At 44.0% G+C, this 16,707-nt stretch overlaps 3 protein-coding genes and 1 long non-coding RNA gene across 5 annotated transcripts in view; 3 read left to right on the top strand and 1 right to left on the bottom strand.

Moving 5' to 3' along the window:
- The first annotated feature begins 6,243 nt into the window (after positions 1-6,243).
- Positions 6,244-9,255, top strand: HOXB6 (homeobox B6). Of its 2 annotated transcripts, XM_019548388.1 has the most exons (3): positions 6,244-6,967; positions 8,380-8,641; positions 9,097-9,255. In XM_019548388.1, the coding sequence occupies exons 1-2, from the start codon at positions 6,556-6,558 to the stop codon at positions 8,637-8,639; spliced, it is 672 nt and encodes a 223-aa protein (XP_019403933.1). In that variant the 5' UTR covers positions 6,244-6,555; the 3' UTR covers positions 8,640-8,641; positions 9,097-9,255. The 2 variants fall into 2 exon arrangements, with proteins under 2 accessions (XP_019403933.1, XP_019403932.1); XM_019548387.1 differs by having other exon boundaries at positions 6,246-6,967; positions 8,380-9,250.
- On the bottom strand, positions 6,998-13,058 carry LOC109318915. The gene is made up of 2 exons (XR_002103347.1): positions 12,763-13,058; positions 6,998-7,160 (listed from the first exon to the last, which is right to left on the bottom strand). It is a non-coding gene; the product is annotated as an uncharacterized LOC109318915 (long non-coding RNA).
- On the top strand, positions 10,917-14,147 carry HOXB5 (homeobox B5). The gene is made up of 2 exons (XM_019548381.1): positions 10,917-12,166; positions 13,033-14,147. Exons 1-2 carry the CDS (start codon positions 11,620-11,622, stop codon positions 13,278-13,280), a joined length of 795 nt encoding a protein of 264 aa, XP_019403926.1. The 5' UTR covers positions 10,917-11,619; the 3' UTR covers positions 13,281-14,147.
- Positions 14,148-15,330: 1,183 nt separating this feature from the next.
- The window catches only part of HOXB3 (homeobox B3), a 43,208-nt gene continuing 41,831 nt past the window's right edge, over positions 15,331-16,707 (top strand). The window contains exon 1 of the mRNA XM_019548378.1: positions 15,331-15,419. The gene's annotated coding sequence lies outside the window, so the exon portion shown is untranslated. The remainder of the gene's footprint in view (positions 15,420-16,707) is intronic.

Here is a 16,707-nt window from a genome sequence, read left to right as displayed (position 1 = left end):
AAAGAAAGGGAGGGTGGGAGGGGGCAAAGAAGAAAGAGAAAGGGAAAACTCTCAGGGAGGCTGGGAGATAAGGCTAAAGATAAAACCTATTTATGTGAGATTTTTCTCTAGAAAATGCATGGGGATAGGAAGAGGGAGAAAGGAAGAAAAGAAGAAAATAAGATACAGAAGATCTGTATCTGTAAGTCAGTCAAGTCACCTGGCTAGAGTAGACGTCTGGGTTGGAATCAAGCATAATGGAGCACCTCGGTGATGGTAGCTTTTAGAGACTGCTTTAAAAAAAAGATACCAAGCCCTGTGTGAATTGTTGTCGTGCTTTATTTTCCCTCCCTAGCAGTATTATCTCGCCAGTTCGCCTGCCTCCAGGCGAGCCCAGTAATTTGGAAGCCAGTTGGGTTTTGTGGTGCTCTCCAGGGTCGTCCTTATGTGGGTGGTTTCTTCGAAGGGGGCAGTTCGCTGCACTCCTGGTGAATAAGGGTCTGGAAATTAGAAAATAATATCATCAGAATAATCGGAATAAAAGCAACAAAGAGCTGCAGCGCTACGAGGAGAAATTTTCTCTCCCCCCTCCCCCCCATTTCCCCATCTCCAGTGAAACTCCCCAGTGCAAGATGACGTTGTGATGAAATGAAGCGGGTTTGCATTGAATCGCGTGCTGCAGGGCTTCTAATACCTGTCTACGGATTATTATTTAAAACCACCTTCCCATCTGCCTTTCCCCCAAACTGGCCACCGGATTATGAGAAAGCATGTCTCTTCGGTTCCCTCCATTTGCGTAGCTCCTCATCTACCCGAAAGACTTGCTTTGATTTTAAGAAAATAGTAGTCCAGAAATGCACGTCATTTCGAAGGTGGCTATTTTCCCCGCACACACACCTTCTAGATCTCAGCACTTAAAAAAATGGGCACGCTGCTCTGGTTCCCTGGTGCTTTGTAAATAACCTGCTGTCTGAAGCTTGTGCATGTAAAAAGAGATTGATTCAAAACCAAACAACTCCGTTAGTTAACCATTAAAATTTTTATAACAGGATGATCTATATCGGCTCGCTTGACTCTCCCTATTTTGTGGTCCAGAGTAAATTATAGCCAGGGTGGAAATAATAAACAGAGATTAATTTCTAAAAGATATTTCTTGCTGAGGCTGTTATACTGTCATATGTAACAGAGCATTTAATGCTGGTTTGAAGTTTCTTCATTTTTCCCCCCTTCTTGGAAGTCTGTTGGTGTTTGGAGGATCTGTGGCTGTTCTTGAAGGCGGGGGGTGCGGAAATGATGCTGTTCTTCATTTCAGTGTCCCTATTCCTAAATGTATTTGTGTTGATGCTATAAGATCTCCTGTGCCAAACCACTTGTAGAACCCAAAAGATAAATGTCATAGCAAGTAAGTCTTTTTAATCACTTTAACCCGGGCACCATTTAATGTTTGATTGTCTAGGAAATCTAAATGTTTTCGCGAGAACATAGATAAGTTGCTAATTAAGGAATTCCTATGTTTTAAACATCACCTAGTTGTTTATTTTTCAAAACGGAAAGGTCTATTTCTCTTTATGTCTCGCCCCATTATATATTACTCAGCTCCATTCCATACTATCTGCTGCCATCTACCGTCTGATGCGAGAAAACTTCAGTGGATTTAAAGGGTTTGCGGTGATTAATATCCCCTGAAACTCGTGCACAAGTCTAGGATTTCGGTTTTCCGCTTTTATTTTTCAAGCCACTGATTATTCGTGGGTTGCACGGTTTTGTATGTCGTGGACAAGGAGCAAAAGGGGCAGGGGAGGGGAACTCTCATTCATCCATGAACCTCATCTCAAAGACATTTCCACGCTGAGGCCTGCTGCAATGGTGTGAATTTTAAGATGTATACGTATCTCATTATGTACACATAAATCTGGAGGGAGTGCTATCTGCCTGCCTACCTGTCTGTCTGTCCAAGTCCCGTAGAACTACACGGACTACAAGAAAAAAGCAAGCTGGTTGATTCCTAAGAGTGAATCGGGCCAGGAGTCTTGTACAATGCAATAAGTAATTACGTGAGATGAAAATTTAAGGCAGTTAATCATAACACGGAGGAATCTTTATTTACGGCTCGGAGTGATCATTTTGGAGGGGTCTGGAGAAGATATGTCAATTCGTGTACACAACGGCGAGGCGGTTGCTGGGGAGGGGAGCAGAGAGGAAAGGCAGACTACGACTCCCTTTTAAGTTACAGTAGCTTTAAAGGGACAATGCAAGTCTGTTATTTTTAAAAGGTTTCTCTCTCTCCCTCTCTCTCTCGTTTTCTTCTACTACCCCACAGTTTCCTGGCAACTGTTTACGTCTAGACCAATGACATTCTCCTGTAAGAAAGTGAGATGCCGAGAGACTATGCTAAAAAAAAAGTTTCTGCTTTTGGCTAGCAACAGCCGTGATTAACTTGTTCCATTTTGTAACTCCTAACACCCCATCGCCTTCTCCATTCAACCTGCATGCTCCGGGCTTTGATATTTCCCTCTCCCTCTCTGATTGCTTATTTTCAGTTCTCCTAGCCAGATTGCTTTCCTTTAGCGGAAATAAGGTAATATAGATACATTTTTACCACCCCAATCTCCTGCCCCCAACCCCTTTCTCGCTTATTTTTTTTTTTTTGTTGTTGTTAATTATTAGCTGCACTCTTTAATGGAACAATGGTAGATTATTATTGCTCCTTTTCAAAGATCCCATTAAAAAGGTTATTATGCACTGCACGGGAAGTCAGGTAAATTAAACTTAAATTGCTGGAAATTAAGTTTCAAATGGTTATGTGCTGATGGAGAAAGAATATTTTTTTACACCTTGAGGGGTCATTGTTTGAAATGTGCCAACATTGTGGCGGAAAACATGACTTATGCCGTGTTTCTAATATCAATTTGAGTGGCTATTTATATTGCAGACGATCTTCTCCACTGGTAATAGCTTTATATGCCTAAATACAGTAAAGAGGCTTTTCAAGTGTTTTCTTAGTGTTCCTTGGACTTTATGACTGCAATAAGTCTCTTGATTGGGAAGATCCCGCAGAGATTTAACTTCAGAAGCCTGGCGAATTGCAAGCCCACATGAAAAAACCCTTTTTATTGGAACCAACTACACTTAACTTTCCACAAAGTTCTTAATCGGTTTAGCTTTTCCACCAGCAGGGCTCTGATCTGTTTGGCTTTGGAAATATTTCGGGGTTGTTTTAATCCCCTAATTTATCTGCTTTGTGGAGCTGGAGAGCAGGAGTGAGAAATGTGCGACCCAAAAAAAATAATACAGCCTTCTCCCAACCCGAATGTACATATTGTAAATACGTCTCTTTTCTCTTTATTTATACCCTGCCAACAGAATTATGTCAATCAGCAGGAACCGGGGGGGGGAGAAGGATTCTCTTTTAAATGAAACATTTTTCTCCCTCCTCCTGCTGTCTAGCCACTACACCACTTAACGGTTTGCTTTTTAATAAACCCTGGGATTATTTTGTAAGCAAATGAGGCCCAGAAATCAATGGGAATATCCCAAGAAACATGGTCGGAGACCACATAGTTCAGGGCATAGACACTGCAAGCTGTATCAGCGCCCGTGAGGTTTAGATTTGTCGCTACTCATGCCTGGCTGCCTTTAAAGACATAAAGAGAACAAACCATTTCACCCTCCCTCCCCCAGTGATTTACCTTCAAAATTTAGCCAGGAACCCAGGACAGAGAAAGGGTGAAGGTGTCGGGATGGAGGGAGGAGGGATTTAGGAGAACTTTTTAAAAATAGCTATTAACATAATAGCAGAGATCAGTTTTCTGTCAGGCACACAACTCCCTGTCATCGGATGCGTTTCTGAGTATCTGCTGCAAACAAACAGCTTGTAACTGGTAAACAAATGCTATTGTCCTTCTCAATCTAATGATGAGGGACACTTGAAGAACCATATTTCCCCCCACCAAAGGGGAGTCAAAGATCAATACGTTTTCACCCAATTTTCTCCCCTTTATTCTTCCCCCCATAAATATCTCTAGACTTAAGTGGAGCCACCTTTGCAAACCCAGAGGGCTCCAGCCTCACTCCCAGACAGTCTCAAACACCAGCAATAAGCAACTAGCGAGAGGCCAGTTGCAGTTAGTGAATTTTATTTTTGTTCCTGCCAATAAAAATAAAAAGGTCAAAGTGACCACAGCCCAACGCTGCGAAAAGTCAGGCTTTGCCAACACCGCTCTGGAAGGAGCTGTATTTCTTATAAGCGCTGCATCCCCGCGTTTTGAGAAAACACATCTTTACACTTACTTCCAGGGGCTTTTACTTCCACAACAAGAGTCCTCACTCAGAAAGCATTACAGGGCGGAGGAAAAAAAAACTAGGGTTTTTGTTGCATGATCACAATGTGTCTGTTACTTACTCGTTTCATTATATCAGGCATTCAAACTTCTCACCCAAAATCTGCATGCGGCGCGAGTCTTTGCAGGTTTTTTGGGGTTTTTTTTTTTTTTACTCTTACACAAATATTGCGCAACTTTCTAATCAAATGTCTGAGCTCTTTGGCTCCTGCGAAGCAGCCAACTTCAGGCTGCTTAATGTATTCCTCTCACTCTCTTTCTCTCTTCCCCTCCTCTCACCCTCCCTTCAATAGACAGTCAACTTTCTCTTTTAATCCCATATTCCCCCTCTTTTTCATGCCAAGAACGCAGACCTACGTAGGCTTGGGTCCACTCCATGCCCAAAGGAAAACTCTGCAAGAACAAATATAATAGCTACCAGTCAGAAAAGGGGAGGGCGAACAACTACTTCCTTTACATGTTATTTCCTTGAATTATAAGGATTACGGTCAGTCGACGGCTCGTTGCAGCGGTGGCATGAAACAATCTTGGCTTTGCTGCTGTAAACACGATGTTTAAAATAAATTAGCTCGTAATAAGATACCAGTTTCAGACGTACTTAACCCCCGTCAGGGAGAGTTCTGCAGTGACCATGTAATTATGTGTAATTCTAGAGTAGGAGCGGACCCAATCAAGTCTATGGGAGCCTATATTAGAAGTCGAGTTAATTTCTTTGCATAAAATAGAACAGAACAGAGAGAAGGAAGGAAGGAGTTCCTGCAACTCAAACCGATCAATGTTTCATTTAATTGCTTAGTGAGTTTCTGTAGAGCAGGGTTACATTTCCACAGCCCCAGAGGTAGGGCAACACATTAAAATCCACGTATACCTCGAGTGAACAGAGATCTGAAGAGCAGTGCAATAGCCACTGCGAACCCCACCTACTGCTAATGAAGAAAAGCGAACCTTACAGCCACGGATCCCAGAGCCCGCTCCGCTCAGGGGGGCTTTCCCCCACTTGCAGAATGACAGCAACTTTCGCTTGCCTTCTGTAAGGCACTTCACTTGATTCCTCATTACCGTCCATGAAGAGATGTTCCAGTCGTGGGGACCGACCTCGATGGAAAGCATGATCAAAGATAAAAGCGGGATCGTGCCTCACTTTACAGGCAATAGACCCACCAAACAAGAGCGTCCCCTGCTTTAAAAAAAAAAAAAAAAATTCTCCATCGGTGACAATCAATAAAGGACGGCTCTTGACCGTAACCCAGCGCAGCCTTTAACTAGGAAGGGCCGGGCATGGATTTGGTATTAAGCCTAAAACGCAAGAGGGCACAATTCGGTGCACAGATCTGGAGCTAGCGGACTATTTAGCCCGGGATAATCGGGCTACTTCGATTCCCATTCATCTCCCAGCCTTGCAAGTCTTGTACAGAATAAATGAAAAGCGGAGAATCTGAGGAGGCGGGCGCGTGCTACTTTCAAAGGAAACACGCTGTCTGCCAATCTATGCTAATTAGATAAATATGAAAAATAAATGACCAAAATTGACTCCCCCCCAACACACACCCGCGCGCGCCAAACCTCCCACCCTAACCCTAAGCAAAGGAAACAGATGAGATCCACTCCCCGCAGGCATTCATTACGCACATAAAGAAATAAAAGTTTCTTTACAAATCCCAAAAATGTCCCCGATCTGTTATAGATCATTGGCAGGCGCCAGGGGTTAAACTTTGTCGGAACAGAGAGGATTAACTTTCTTTTTCCCGCCCACACAGGATATTTACATATATATCTATATTGCTCTCTGCGTGTGTGGGGGTGTGTGTGTGTGGGAGGGTGTGTGGCTTATATACATATTCGCTTCTCTCTCTATATATATATTATATACATACATATATATATATGTATGTATGAAAGCGCCAGCCGTTCCGGGATTTATTTTTTGCAGATATGTGTTTGGTTAAGGGGGTGCATTTCTGTTGTTTAAAAGGGAGGAAAAAAAAGGGGCCGGCTGGTTTGTTCTGGGGTCCCTCGTGGAATCCAAGCCCCTCATGGGTGCTATTTTGCAATCTCAGGCTCCTGCTATTGGTCAGTCCATGATCAGATGGTTCTATTTCCTTGTGTCCCTTCACTGGCACCCAGCCATCCCCCTTCAGCTAAAACCCAATCTCCGATATACTACTAATAGCTAAACCACTTGGACTATAAAACACAACAAATCATAACGCCAGGGAAGGACGGCTGCCTCCTCCCAATGAGTTCTTATTTTGTCAACTCTACCTTCCCGGTGAGCCTGGCCGCTGGGCAGGAGCCCTTCTTGGGACAGATCCCGTTATATTCCTCAGGATATGCGGATCCTTTAAGACACTACCCCGCTACCTATGGAGCTACTGGAGTCCAGGAGAAGGGCTATCCCTCCTCTTCTTATTACCAGCAAGCTAACGGAGCTTACAGCCGGACCACAGCCTGTGACTATGGGACAGCTGGTTTTTACAGGGAGAAGGACCCTGCCTGTGCCATCTCCAGCCTGGAGGACCAGGGGCAGTTTGGCCAGGATCAGCGGAAGTCAGACTGCGCTCAGAGCAAAAATGTGTTCGGGGAGAGTGAGGAACAGAAGTGCTCCACGCCCGTCTACCCCTGGATGCAGAGGATGAACTCCTGCAACAGTGAGTTACTCTTCTCTCTCTCTCTCTCTCTTTTTAATTTCTCCTCCCCCTTTTCATATTTGCACACACACACACGCGCGCACACACACACACAATCAGGAAAAGCTGAACAGGACACTAACTTCCAGAGGACCAGGCAAGCAACACGCAAGACTCAATAAAGTTGCTTCTGACACACACACACACACACACACTAAAACTTTATGCTGCCCGAGTCTTTATCCCACCCCCCACCATCACCTTCTCTTCTCTCTTCCTTTCCCCCAACTCTTTCACTAGATCTTTAACCAGAAATAAAACGCCCAACTTTGGGCCGTATCTACCCATGCCTGGTTCCCCCCCCCCTTTTTACGCTCCAGTTTTTATGTCACTCCATTGAAATGATTTCTCTCTCTCTCTCTCTCTCGCTGTTAAGAGAGAGAGTGAGGGAGAGATCTCTTCACAATCAGATCCGGATGACTTTACACACACACACGAGCGCGCGCGCACGCAAGCACGCGCACACATACACACACACATCTATCTTGCTAGCTAGCCGGGAGGGGGTTCAGTAATATAAAAGTGTTTAAATATTTGAAAGGAAAGGGCTACATTTTTAATGCAACTCACACATAATGAAAAGTCTGCCTGAGGAGGAATTCTTCCCTGTGATGTATGGCTTGTTTAAGTGCCATCTCTTCCAACAAAAAAGTAAATACAGAAATAAATAAATAAATGCACACATATGTACGGGGCACTCGCCCCCACCCCCTCCACCATCTCTCCCCTACTCCCCTTCACCATGTTTAGATGCATTATTTCTTGCCTTTTAAGTTCCAAATTGATGTCCATTAGTGCAGGGACATAAAGTGTTGTATCCTCTTTAATGCACAGAGTTTGCCTAGATCGATACACTTCATTATTGCTTAAATGCTCAGCTGTATTACTGTTGCCTGTAAGGTGGAAAAAAAGAAGTGGTGGGGCTCGGGGGGTGTTTGGGGGTGGAGGGGGCACCTTGCGATTTTCCATAATGCAATAAGCGACAGTAGCAATCTCCTCGGAGCAGCGCACTGGAATATCAGGCAACTTCTGCATTAACCCTTCAGGGGTTGTGTTTGCCTTAGAGCAGAGCAGCAGGGAGAGCATTGCAGCAATGCGAAGGGCTCTTTCCCAGGCCAGCTAGTCACTGTGGAGCTTTGCCTTTGCAAAGGGGCATTCTCATGTCGCTGGAGCATTTCTTTCCCCTCTCGTTAGAAGGAAAGGGAGAGCTGAGGAAGTCCAAAGCACCCGCACCCCTTTCCCTGCCCATACCCCTGAGCTGAGGGCTAAGCGGCCAGATCCCTGGCATTGTTATGCATATCTCCCACTCCAATAAACGCCTGTGTTTTTTTCCCCCCCCCCTCCAAACCCCCCAACCTTTCCCTGTGTAACAGGTTCATCCTTCGGGCCCAGCGGCAGGAGAGGCAGGCAGACCTACACCCGCTACCAGACCCTGGAGCTGGAGAAGGAGTTTCACTTCAACCGCTACTTGACCAGGCGCCGCCGGATCGAAATCGCACACGCACTTTGCCTGACAGAACGACAGATCAAAATCTGGTTCCAGAACCGGAGGATGAAATGGAAAAAAGAGAACAAACTGCTCAACTCTTCGCAGCTGAGCGCGGAGGAGGAGGAGGAGAAAGCGACGGAGTGAAAGTATTATTTAAAAAGAAAAAAAAGGAGGGAGGGAGAGAGGGAGAGAGAAAGAAGGAGAGAGAGAAAGAGAGAAGATCAGGGAAGGTGGAGGGGACAGAGCTGAACTGTAAAATAGCGGAGACAGTTGGAAGATTCTGAGCCCTGGGACTCCTGTTTCAATAATCTGTCACAATGAGGCTTCTTAGCTGAGTTTCCCCCCCCCCTTTCTATTCCCCCTTCCAAAAAAAAAAAAAAAAAGACTCTTACCTGTGTTTCTCCCCTTTGGTGTCCCTGTTAGTAACTGCTAACTCTTGTATTTAATGGAGGTGATGCAATATATGTCATTTTTGGTGTTTATTGTCTTAATTTTGTAAAAATGTTTCATGCACGATTGACTTACAGATTTTTTTTTCTTTTGGTAAATTAATCAAGCCCTGGGGTCTTTGTAATTAGTTTCTTTCTTTTTTTTTTAAAAGAGAGAAAACCCTACTGAAGGAACGAGTACTACCTAAAAGAATGCAAAAGCAACAACAAAAAAAAAGTTCTATTTTATTAATTTTTTGTACGTGTTGTGTTTGTAGTTTGTCTTAGGTATGTACATGGAATATTCTAATAAAAACAAATATTCGATCTCATGCCCCACCACCTTGGTGTTATTTTCTCTCCCTCTTTCTATGGAAATATGCCAGCCCTGGGAGTCTCCGGGCTGGGAGGCAAAAGCAATGCAGTTCGCTGTGTGTGACACTGGCTTCTAATCTGCAAGGACAGGCAACTCTAAGCATACGGAAGTTACAGTTGGGAGATAAATCTGGTTTTCCCCCTTTTTGTCTAATCTTAAATGCAAGACCTTTCACCGACAGTATCTCCTCGCTGACATTCTGCTTCAATATCGCTCTTTTTTATTGTTACAGTACAAAGAGTTATGACGAAAAGCTCTCCATATACATAATAAATCAAGGAAACAGGCAAAAAATATGCTCTCATCTATCCACCAAAGATACCTAACATTTGTCTAGCATCTTTCAAACATCTGTTCCCTTATTTCATTTTCCAAAATCAGAGAGAGAGAGGTCGGGCTGATTTCAGGCTTTGGGCTGTTTTTATTTTTAGTGTTTGACCCCCGCCCCCCGGTTGAATCCAATACCTTCTAACTTTTTCCCTACCAGATTATGGGACTTCTTTAAGTAAAACATAAAGACAGAGTCAGCTAAAGCTATCTTGAGCCTTTGAAATAGGAATTCTTTAGCTGAGAGTCTTACAACTGGCTCTTTTTAAAGTGCCGACTCTCCCTGAGTGGGACGGGGCAGGTTTGTGATCTGCACTAAGAAGCCTAGGGGCAAATTATATCAGCCTGAAGGGAAATTCTCTTTGATTTTTTTTTACATTTTGGATTAAACGAAAGGAAGTGGGTTCTTTCTTCTCTGATCGGCAGATTAAAGGCAGAAGCTTTGCTCAGCTCCATTCTGATAATATTTGCTTGCCCTTCACGGGAGAATATAGATATAACAACTTTACCTCATCTTTACCTCATCTCCTCTCCCTACCTCCCCACTGAAATCTACCTAGGTGCGAATGCACTCCCTCCTGTCACGAGCTGTTTTAATGTCAGTCACTTTTAAAATCAATTCATGCAGAAGCTCCACAGCTGTAGGACATTTACTATTATTGCTACTCTTTTCATTGCCCGTAATTATTATAATTATATGTCACTTTCAATATGGCGCATAATTTCCAATGAGTTGCAGACAAGCATATGAAATTCCTAAAGTGCCTTGGGAAGAAGACGAAGAAGGAGAAGAAGAAGAAGGGGAAGAAGACGAAGAAGGAGAAGAAGGAGAAAGGAGAAGGAGGAGAAGAAGAAACGATTTAGCAAAGCTGCAGAAAGCAGGCTTCTTTCCCTACGTTGGTGAAATGGCAAGGTTGCCTTACTCCCAAATATTCTTGCAGTTTTGCAGTGATAGAAAAGAAACAAACAACTCAGCACAATGCTTTATTTAAAGAGGAAGGAAAAGGCATGCAGGAGCGAGACTCTCTCAAATGCAGCCCTGTCAACCAGTTTCGACAGCTTCCCCCTTCAGCCCCTCTGCATTTTTGACACCCCCTCCCCCACTCAGCCAGGAGCACAAGGTGTTACTGTATATCTGATAATATGATCAGAATGTGGAGAAAGCCAAACTTTCATTGTGCCAATGAAAATAAATGAATTGAATAAATAAAGCACATCTGGCTTGCCCCCCCCCTCTCTTTTTTCTCAGATATTAAGACACAGACCCGGCAGTCCTAAAGGCCATTCCTTCCCCCCACCCTGCCTTACCCCCACCCCCTACCTAGAATGTCATGACAATAAAAGAGGGGGACTAGATGAATAAAGATAACAAGCTGGGGAAGCACAGACCCGCGCGCACACAACTGAGAAGGGCTGTGAGCTGGAAGGGACAAGATAGTTGCAAAATAAAATATAAACAAGCAAGCCCCCACCCCACACATGCACACTAATCTGTCCTCCTATGTCCAGATTGGCAATATTTTATTGATTTATTTGCAACCTAAGGACCCTCATGCTAAAAGTGCAAATTGTCACTAAATGACTTTCAAAAAAAAAAAAAAAAAAGAGAGAGAGGCTGAGGAAGCAACCTCCACGCCTGCCGATCCCCCCTACCCCCAGTAGGTGGCGCGCTCCGCCAACAAGGAACAATCTCTGTCTTATGGATTTTTTTTTTTTTTGGAAGCCTTGCATTGACTTGGGCCTAACGATTCTCAGATCGTCATTATTTGTAACCATAGAGCATGAATTACCTCTTGAGGTCATCAGTGAGAATTTACGACTGGTCAACAAAAGCACGTGATTCCCAAACGCCCCCCCACCCCCCATATTTGGCCGCATACATAGCAAAAACGAAGTACAGTGCATTGCTATAATTCATTAATACATCATAAATCGTCAAGCACAGGGTTATAACGACCACGAGCCACAAATCAAGCCCTCCAAAATAACCCAAATGAGCTCTTACTTTGTAAACTCGTTCTCAGGGCGCTATCCAAATGGCCCCGACTATCAGTTGCTAAATTATGGGACCAGCAGTTCTATGAACGGTTCTTACAGAGATTCAAGCACCATGCATTCCAGCTCGTATGGCTACAACTACAATGGGATGGACCTTAGCATCAACCGCTCAGCCTCTTCTAGCCACTTTGGGGCTGTGGGGGAAAGCTCCCGCGGCTTCCCTTCACCAGCTCAGGAGAGCAGGTTTAGGCAAGCGTCTAGCTGCTCCTTGTCCTCTCCCGAGCCCCTTCCGTGCGCCAACAGCGAGAGCCATGGAGGCAAATCTGCCCCGTCCCCCTCCGACCAGGCTACTTCTGCTAGCGCTAACACAAATTTCACAGAAATAGACGAGACCAGCGCGTCCTCTGGACCCGAAGAGGGCACTCAAATAAACAGCAGCATTCCCAGGACACAGACAGAACCCATCGCTACCTCCACAGCAGCAACAGAAGGGCAAACACCACAGATATTTCCTTGGATGAGGAAGCTTCATATTAGCCATGGTACAGCTACTTCTTCTTTTTTTTTTATTTTCACCCCTTTTCCCCCCCACCCCACCCCCCTCCTCTTTCTTCCTTTCTTCCCCTGGCTTTATTTGAAGAGTCGACGGGGGCTCCTGATAAGAAATCCAGCTATTTACTGCCTCGTATTTATTTCTCCGATCGCTGGTTTTAAAACAGAAAGCTATCTTTGAAGATGATTTCTTTCTCTTTCTCTTTCTCTCTCTATTCCCCCCCCCCCTTGCTTTCTCTCTTTTTCTAACCCGCGAACGGTGATGCTATTTTAATCTCTATCTAGATATGAATATAGAGATAGAAAAGGTAATTTAAAACAGCGGGGATATTTTTGAGGGGGGGCACGGGTGGGGGGGGCGGGTGCTGAGGAAGGGGAGAAGTGATCATTAAAAATGGCAATATATGCACAGATGGGTCTCCCAGACATGTCTTATTCTGATGGTTATTTTGGTGTGTGTATTCTTGACAATGTGCTAATGACCCAATAAAAATTGCGAGTAGATACAGTGCACCGGGAACAGTGGTTTTCTTAATATACGTTTGGAAAAAAAAAAGAATTAAGCCAGTGGCACACACAGAAAGACCACACAGACACACACACACACACAAAATAGGTGGAATTAGAGATCCAGGCTCCCGTGTTAAATGGTGAAGGTAGAAGTGCCTGTGCCGGTTCGGAGGGACAGAAAGGGGCATCTACACGTGAGTGGGGGTGTGTGGGGGGGCGGTTATCTCCAAATAACCCACTGACGGTTCGCGATTGCTAGGGGAAGGTTAATCATTTGCCTTTGTGTATATTAAAGAGGGGGAAAAAGCAAGCAAACCGCAAACCAAATGTTGTCCGTCTTATTCAGACATGACTGGACCAGACGGTAAAAGGGCCAGGACCGCGTACACTCGTTACCAGACGCTGGAATTGGAAAAGGAATTTCACTTCAATAGATATCTCACGCGCAGGAGGAGGATAGAAATCGCCCATGCTCTGTGTCTCTCCGAGAGGCAAATTAAAATCTGGTTCCAAAACCGGAGAATGAAGTGGAAGAAAGATAATAAACTGAAAAGCATGAGTTTAGCCTCTGCGGGCAGCGCCTTCCAGCCATAAATTATAGAGAAAGGGGGTATCAAAAAAAAAAAAAAAAAAAAGCGGGGGAGGGGGGATAATAAAAGCAAATTTAAAAAGCAGCAGCCTATCTAAGTTTCAGAGTACTGTACAGTGAGGCACCTTTTTCGGCATGTTGTTGCTGTTTGAAACAACTCGTATGGTACTGTTATCACAGGACTGAGTTCATGTTGTGTTTTAATTTTTTTTAATATTTTTTTTTAATTAAAGTTTATTTCCAGATGCTCCTCCATGCTCTTGATGTTCTTCTAAATGTTTGTGCCAGTGCTATCTTGATGCTCTCTGGAAAGCTAGCATGTTTTATGTGAGCCCTTTGAATGTTATAACTTATTTATAAAATGGATAACAGATACGGTTGTTTGTTTATTTGTTGGGTTTTTTTCCTGAGTTTACAGCTTCTGGGGGGAGGACTTCTCTGCCTGAGCTAAAATCGGGGGTTCCTGCACTACAATAGCAGAAAAAAATTTAAAAAAAAACAAACAAAAATGTAAAAAAAAAAATATATAGCTCTTGTATCTTTTTGTCTTAAAATTGTCAAGTCTGTGATTTAGTTCAAACTCCAGGACATGGTTTCTAGTCCCAGACTAATTCTGAGACATGTTCTTAGACGTGGGTAAACTTCACTATTAAAAAAATGTATAAAATTGGACCAACAATAAAGTGTTCCAATGTTTGTAAATACTAGAAATATTTCTGATGTGACTAATAGACGGTTTGTAGTGGGCAGAGTGAATGCAGTGTTATGTGTAAAATGGCATCTGTCATGTCTAGCTGCCTGTTAGTATTTTGCCAAGAAGCTTTTTGTATTTGTTTGTAGCTTTACTGGAAGTCAAATAAACGTCTCTGCTATTCACAAAGGCTCCTCTTTGCATTCTGTCCACCACATTTCGAGCCCCTGAGCTACTAATTCGCGGTAGATTCTGGACACACGAGGTATGGACTGGCATGGGGCTCCGTCTGTGCTACCACCCCTTCAGAAACGCTACACAGTCCTCACTCCCCTACGGTAGCACTCTGGAAGCCCTCGGAAGCCCTTCACATCATGCTCTTGCTGAGGTGGAAAACAAAGGCACTCTATCGAGAAAAAGCAACCTGTCGTATTTTCCAAACTTTGTCTCTTAAAAAAAGCCAGGACAAAACAAATCATGATAAGAATAATACACCTCTCCAAAATCATACAAGACAAGCTCTTTGGAAGTAACTTCAGTTACAATAACATGATACAAATGCTTCCCAAATATACTTTATGTGCATTTCATGAACTGTCATAGATTACTGCTTAAAAAAAAAAAACACACGAGGCATACAGAGATATATAGATATATTTCTGTGCTGTCCAATTTCCAATTTCCTCTCCGCTCTCACCCCCACTTTAATGGGTTTGCTGGTTCTTATACCCTAGTCTTTGGTTTACCATGTAAATAACAGATTACAGTTCTGTAACTACTGAGACTGGCTACAAAGAGTCATTTTCGCTGCAGATAATTTAACAACTCCAAAAGTGGAAAAGGTTTCAATTTTTGCTATCCGGGGATTCTTACAAGGCACGAGATCTTTCAGCTAAAGTCTCTTTTGGCAAAATGCCACTGACATCTTTACAATATACTTTAGGTTTTTTTACTCGTATCAAGTAAAGTTGGATCTTATAAACTTACCAAACTTAATCTCCCACTGTTTAGGTACTTCTTAAGTGACTTTGAGAGGCATGTGAGGTGGACTGTCAGATCCAAAACCATTTGCTCGCCTTCCCCTGATATTTTTTTTTTACCAATAGCAAACTATACCAAAAGTGGGTATGACATTTAGATGTCAAATGGATAGGGTTTTATCTAGAAGTTAGATCGTAAAAATCGCCCAGACCTCAGACAGATACCCCTCACTGGCTCTCAAAAGTCACGTGAGGTCCATAAAGTTAGTTTTATGGTTTTGGGGAGTTGACAATGTACAATATATTTCACATTCTCTAGAATGTTAAGTGACACTTTAACTGCTTGGTTTGGCTTGGAAGGGGCAGAAATGGGTGAGCACTTTTCCAGATGAGATAAAGCTTTGCAATTGCTGGTCTCATGCTTTGCTGGTCCAGTGTTCAGTCCAGAGGACCAATAGGCTGGGCTCCTGAAAGTAAGTCCTACTGAAATATTATCTGCTTAAACTATTTTAAGGGTTATATTGCTAAAGAATGAGTGGGGAGGAGGAAGAGGAGGAGGAGGTGAAGGAGGAGGATGGCTCGCTTGCTCGCTCGCTCTTTTTTCACAGCTTTATTTCTCACTTTGCAAACGTCCTCACTCTTCCACTCCTGAGCCCTGGGTGTTTCCCCAGGTTTCATCCAAGTTTTGGGGGCCCAGGAGGAAGCAACGCAAACTTTGCGGAGCGGGCGAGCGAGAACCCCGCAAAGATTAATTACGATTCCATCGCAAAAGCCAGCTTAGCTTTGCCTGGGGACATCTGCACTTCAGACAAACTTCGATTTGTCCTTAGCTCGGTAAAAAAAAAGGGACGTGCTCAGTTCCTGGAGGTTATTTCGTGCGTTTATGCTCCTTCCAGGCGCAGAGTTGGGCCAAGCCTTTGCATTTGAAGCCTCCTGCTGCATGCTGGAGCCCCTTGGGCTTTCTAACACCTTTACTAATTTTCATCGTGTCTCTTCTCCCTCCCCCATGAGCTGCAAGGACGTTTACGACCCCTTATTTGGCCTGCGTGCCCAGTCAAATATGGTTCCTAGGCGTTTTAGACTCTGGATCCCTATCGACAGTGCCCCTACGAGTTCCCTCGCTTGCTTGCACGCTGTGTGGCTTATCTCCGGGGGAGCTGCCCTCACTGTGGCTCGAAAGGAGTTAAAATAAGCCCAGGTTTGCAAAGTGGAGGGGACTTGGGGGCGGGGGGGGGGCTAGGAGCATTCTAGCCTCATATTCCGGGCAGACGTGCTCCCGAAGTGAGGTTATTTCTTGTCCCCAAAGAAGGTGTCGCAGTCCTGAAAAACTCATTACCGCCGCTTTTTTTTTCCCTTTGACCAGACAAAGTTATTGGGGGAGGGCGTGAAACAGAGGTGCAGTGTTTGCCAGGGTTCCTGTCCGGGTGTCAAAGTGCTGGTAAAGGGCTCTTCTCTTTTATGTTCCTTGGGCGAAAGCCCACACAATAAAACTCCTGTCACTAAGTCGCGACCAGGTATTTTCCTTTGAAACCCTCTCTGGTTTATGACGGCTGGTACTGACAGACTTCTCTATCTGATGCTTTTGTCCTTAACATCCTCGTAGGGATGCTTTTATTTGATTGCCGTTTATTTTTAATCCAGGTGTTTAAATTTGCGGGGGGGGGCTCCTGTCTTGACCTCTCTTGCCTCTCTGCTTTTGTTTCTGCATCTTAAAAAAAGTTCAAAGTAAATACACTCTGAGGAGGGCTGTTGTTTTTTCTC

Source organism: Crocodylus porosus, unplaced genomic scaffold, assembly GCF_001723895.1.
Source record: "Crocodylus porosus isolate Cpor-Errol unplaced genomic scaffold, CroPor_comp1, whole genome shotgun sequence".
Lineage (NCBI taxonomy): Eukaryota > Metazoa > Chordata > Crocodylia > Crocodylidae > Crocodylus > Crocodylus porosus.
This window is presented reverse-complemented; position numbering and strand designations above follow the sequence as displayed.

What these genes read in the sequence shown, in the direction of transcription:
- HOXB5 (XM_019548381.1), top strand. Translation starts at nt 11,620, where the DNA reads ATGAGCTCTTACTTTGTAAACTCGTTCTCAGGGCGCTATCCAAATGGC. An exon ending in GAAGCTTCATATTAGCCATG is followed by an intron (nt 12,167 to 13,032) that starts GTACAGCTACTT and finishes CGTCTTATTCAG; the next exon opens with ACATGACTGGACCAGACGGT.
- HOXB6 (XM_019548388.1), top strand. Translation starts at nt 6,556, where the DNA reads ATGAGTTCTTATTTTGTCAACTCTACCTTCCCGGTGAGCCTGGCCGCT. An exon ending in GAGGATGAACTCCTGCAACA is followed by an intron (nt 6,968 to 8,379) that starts GTGAGTTACTCT and finishes CCTGTGTAACAG; the next exon opens with GTTCATCCTTCGGGCCCAGC.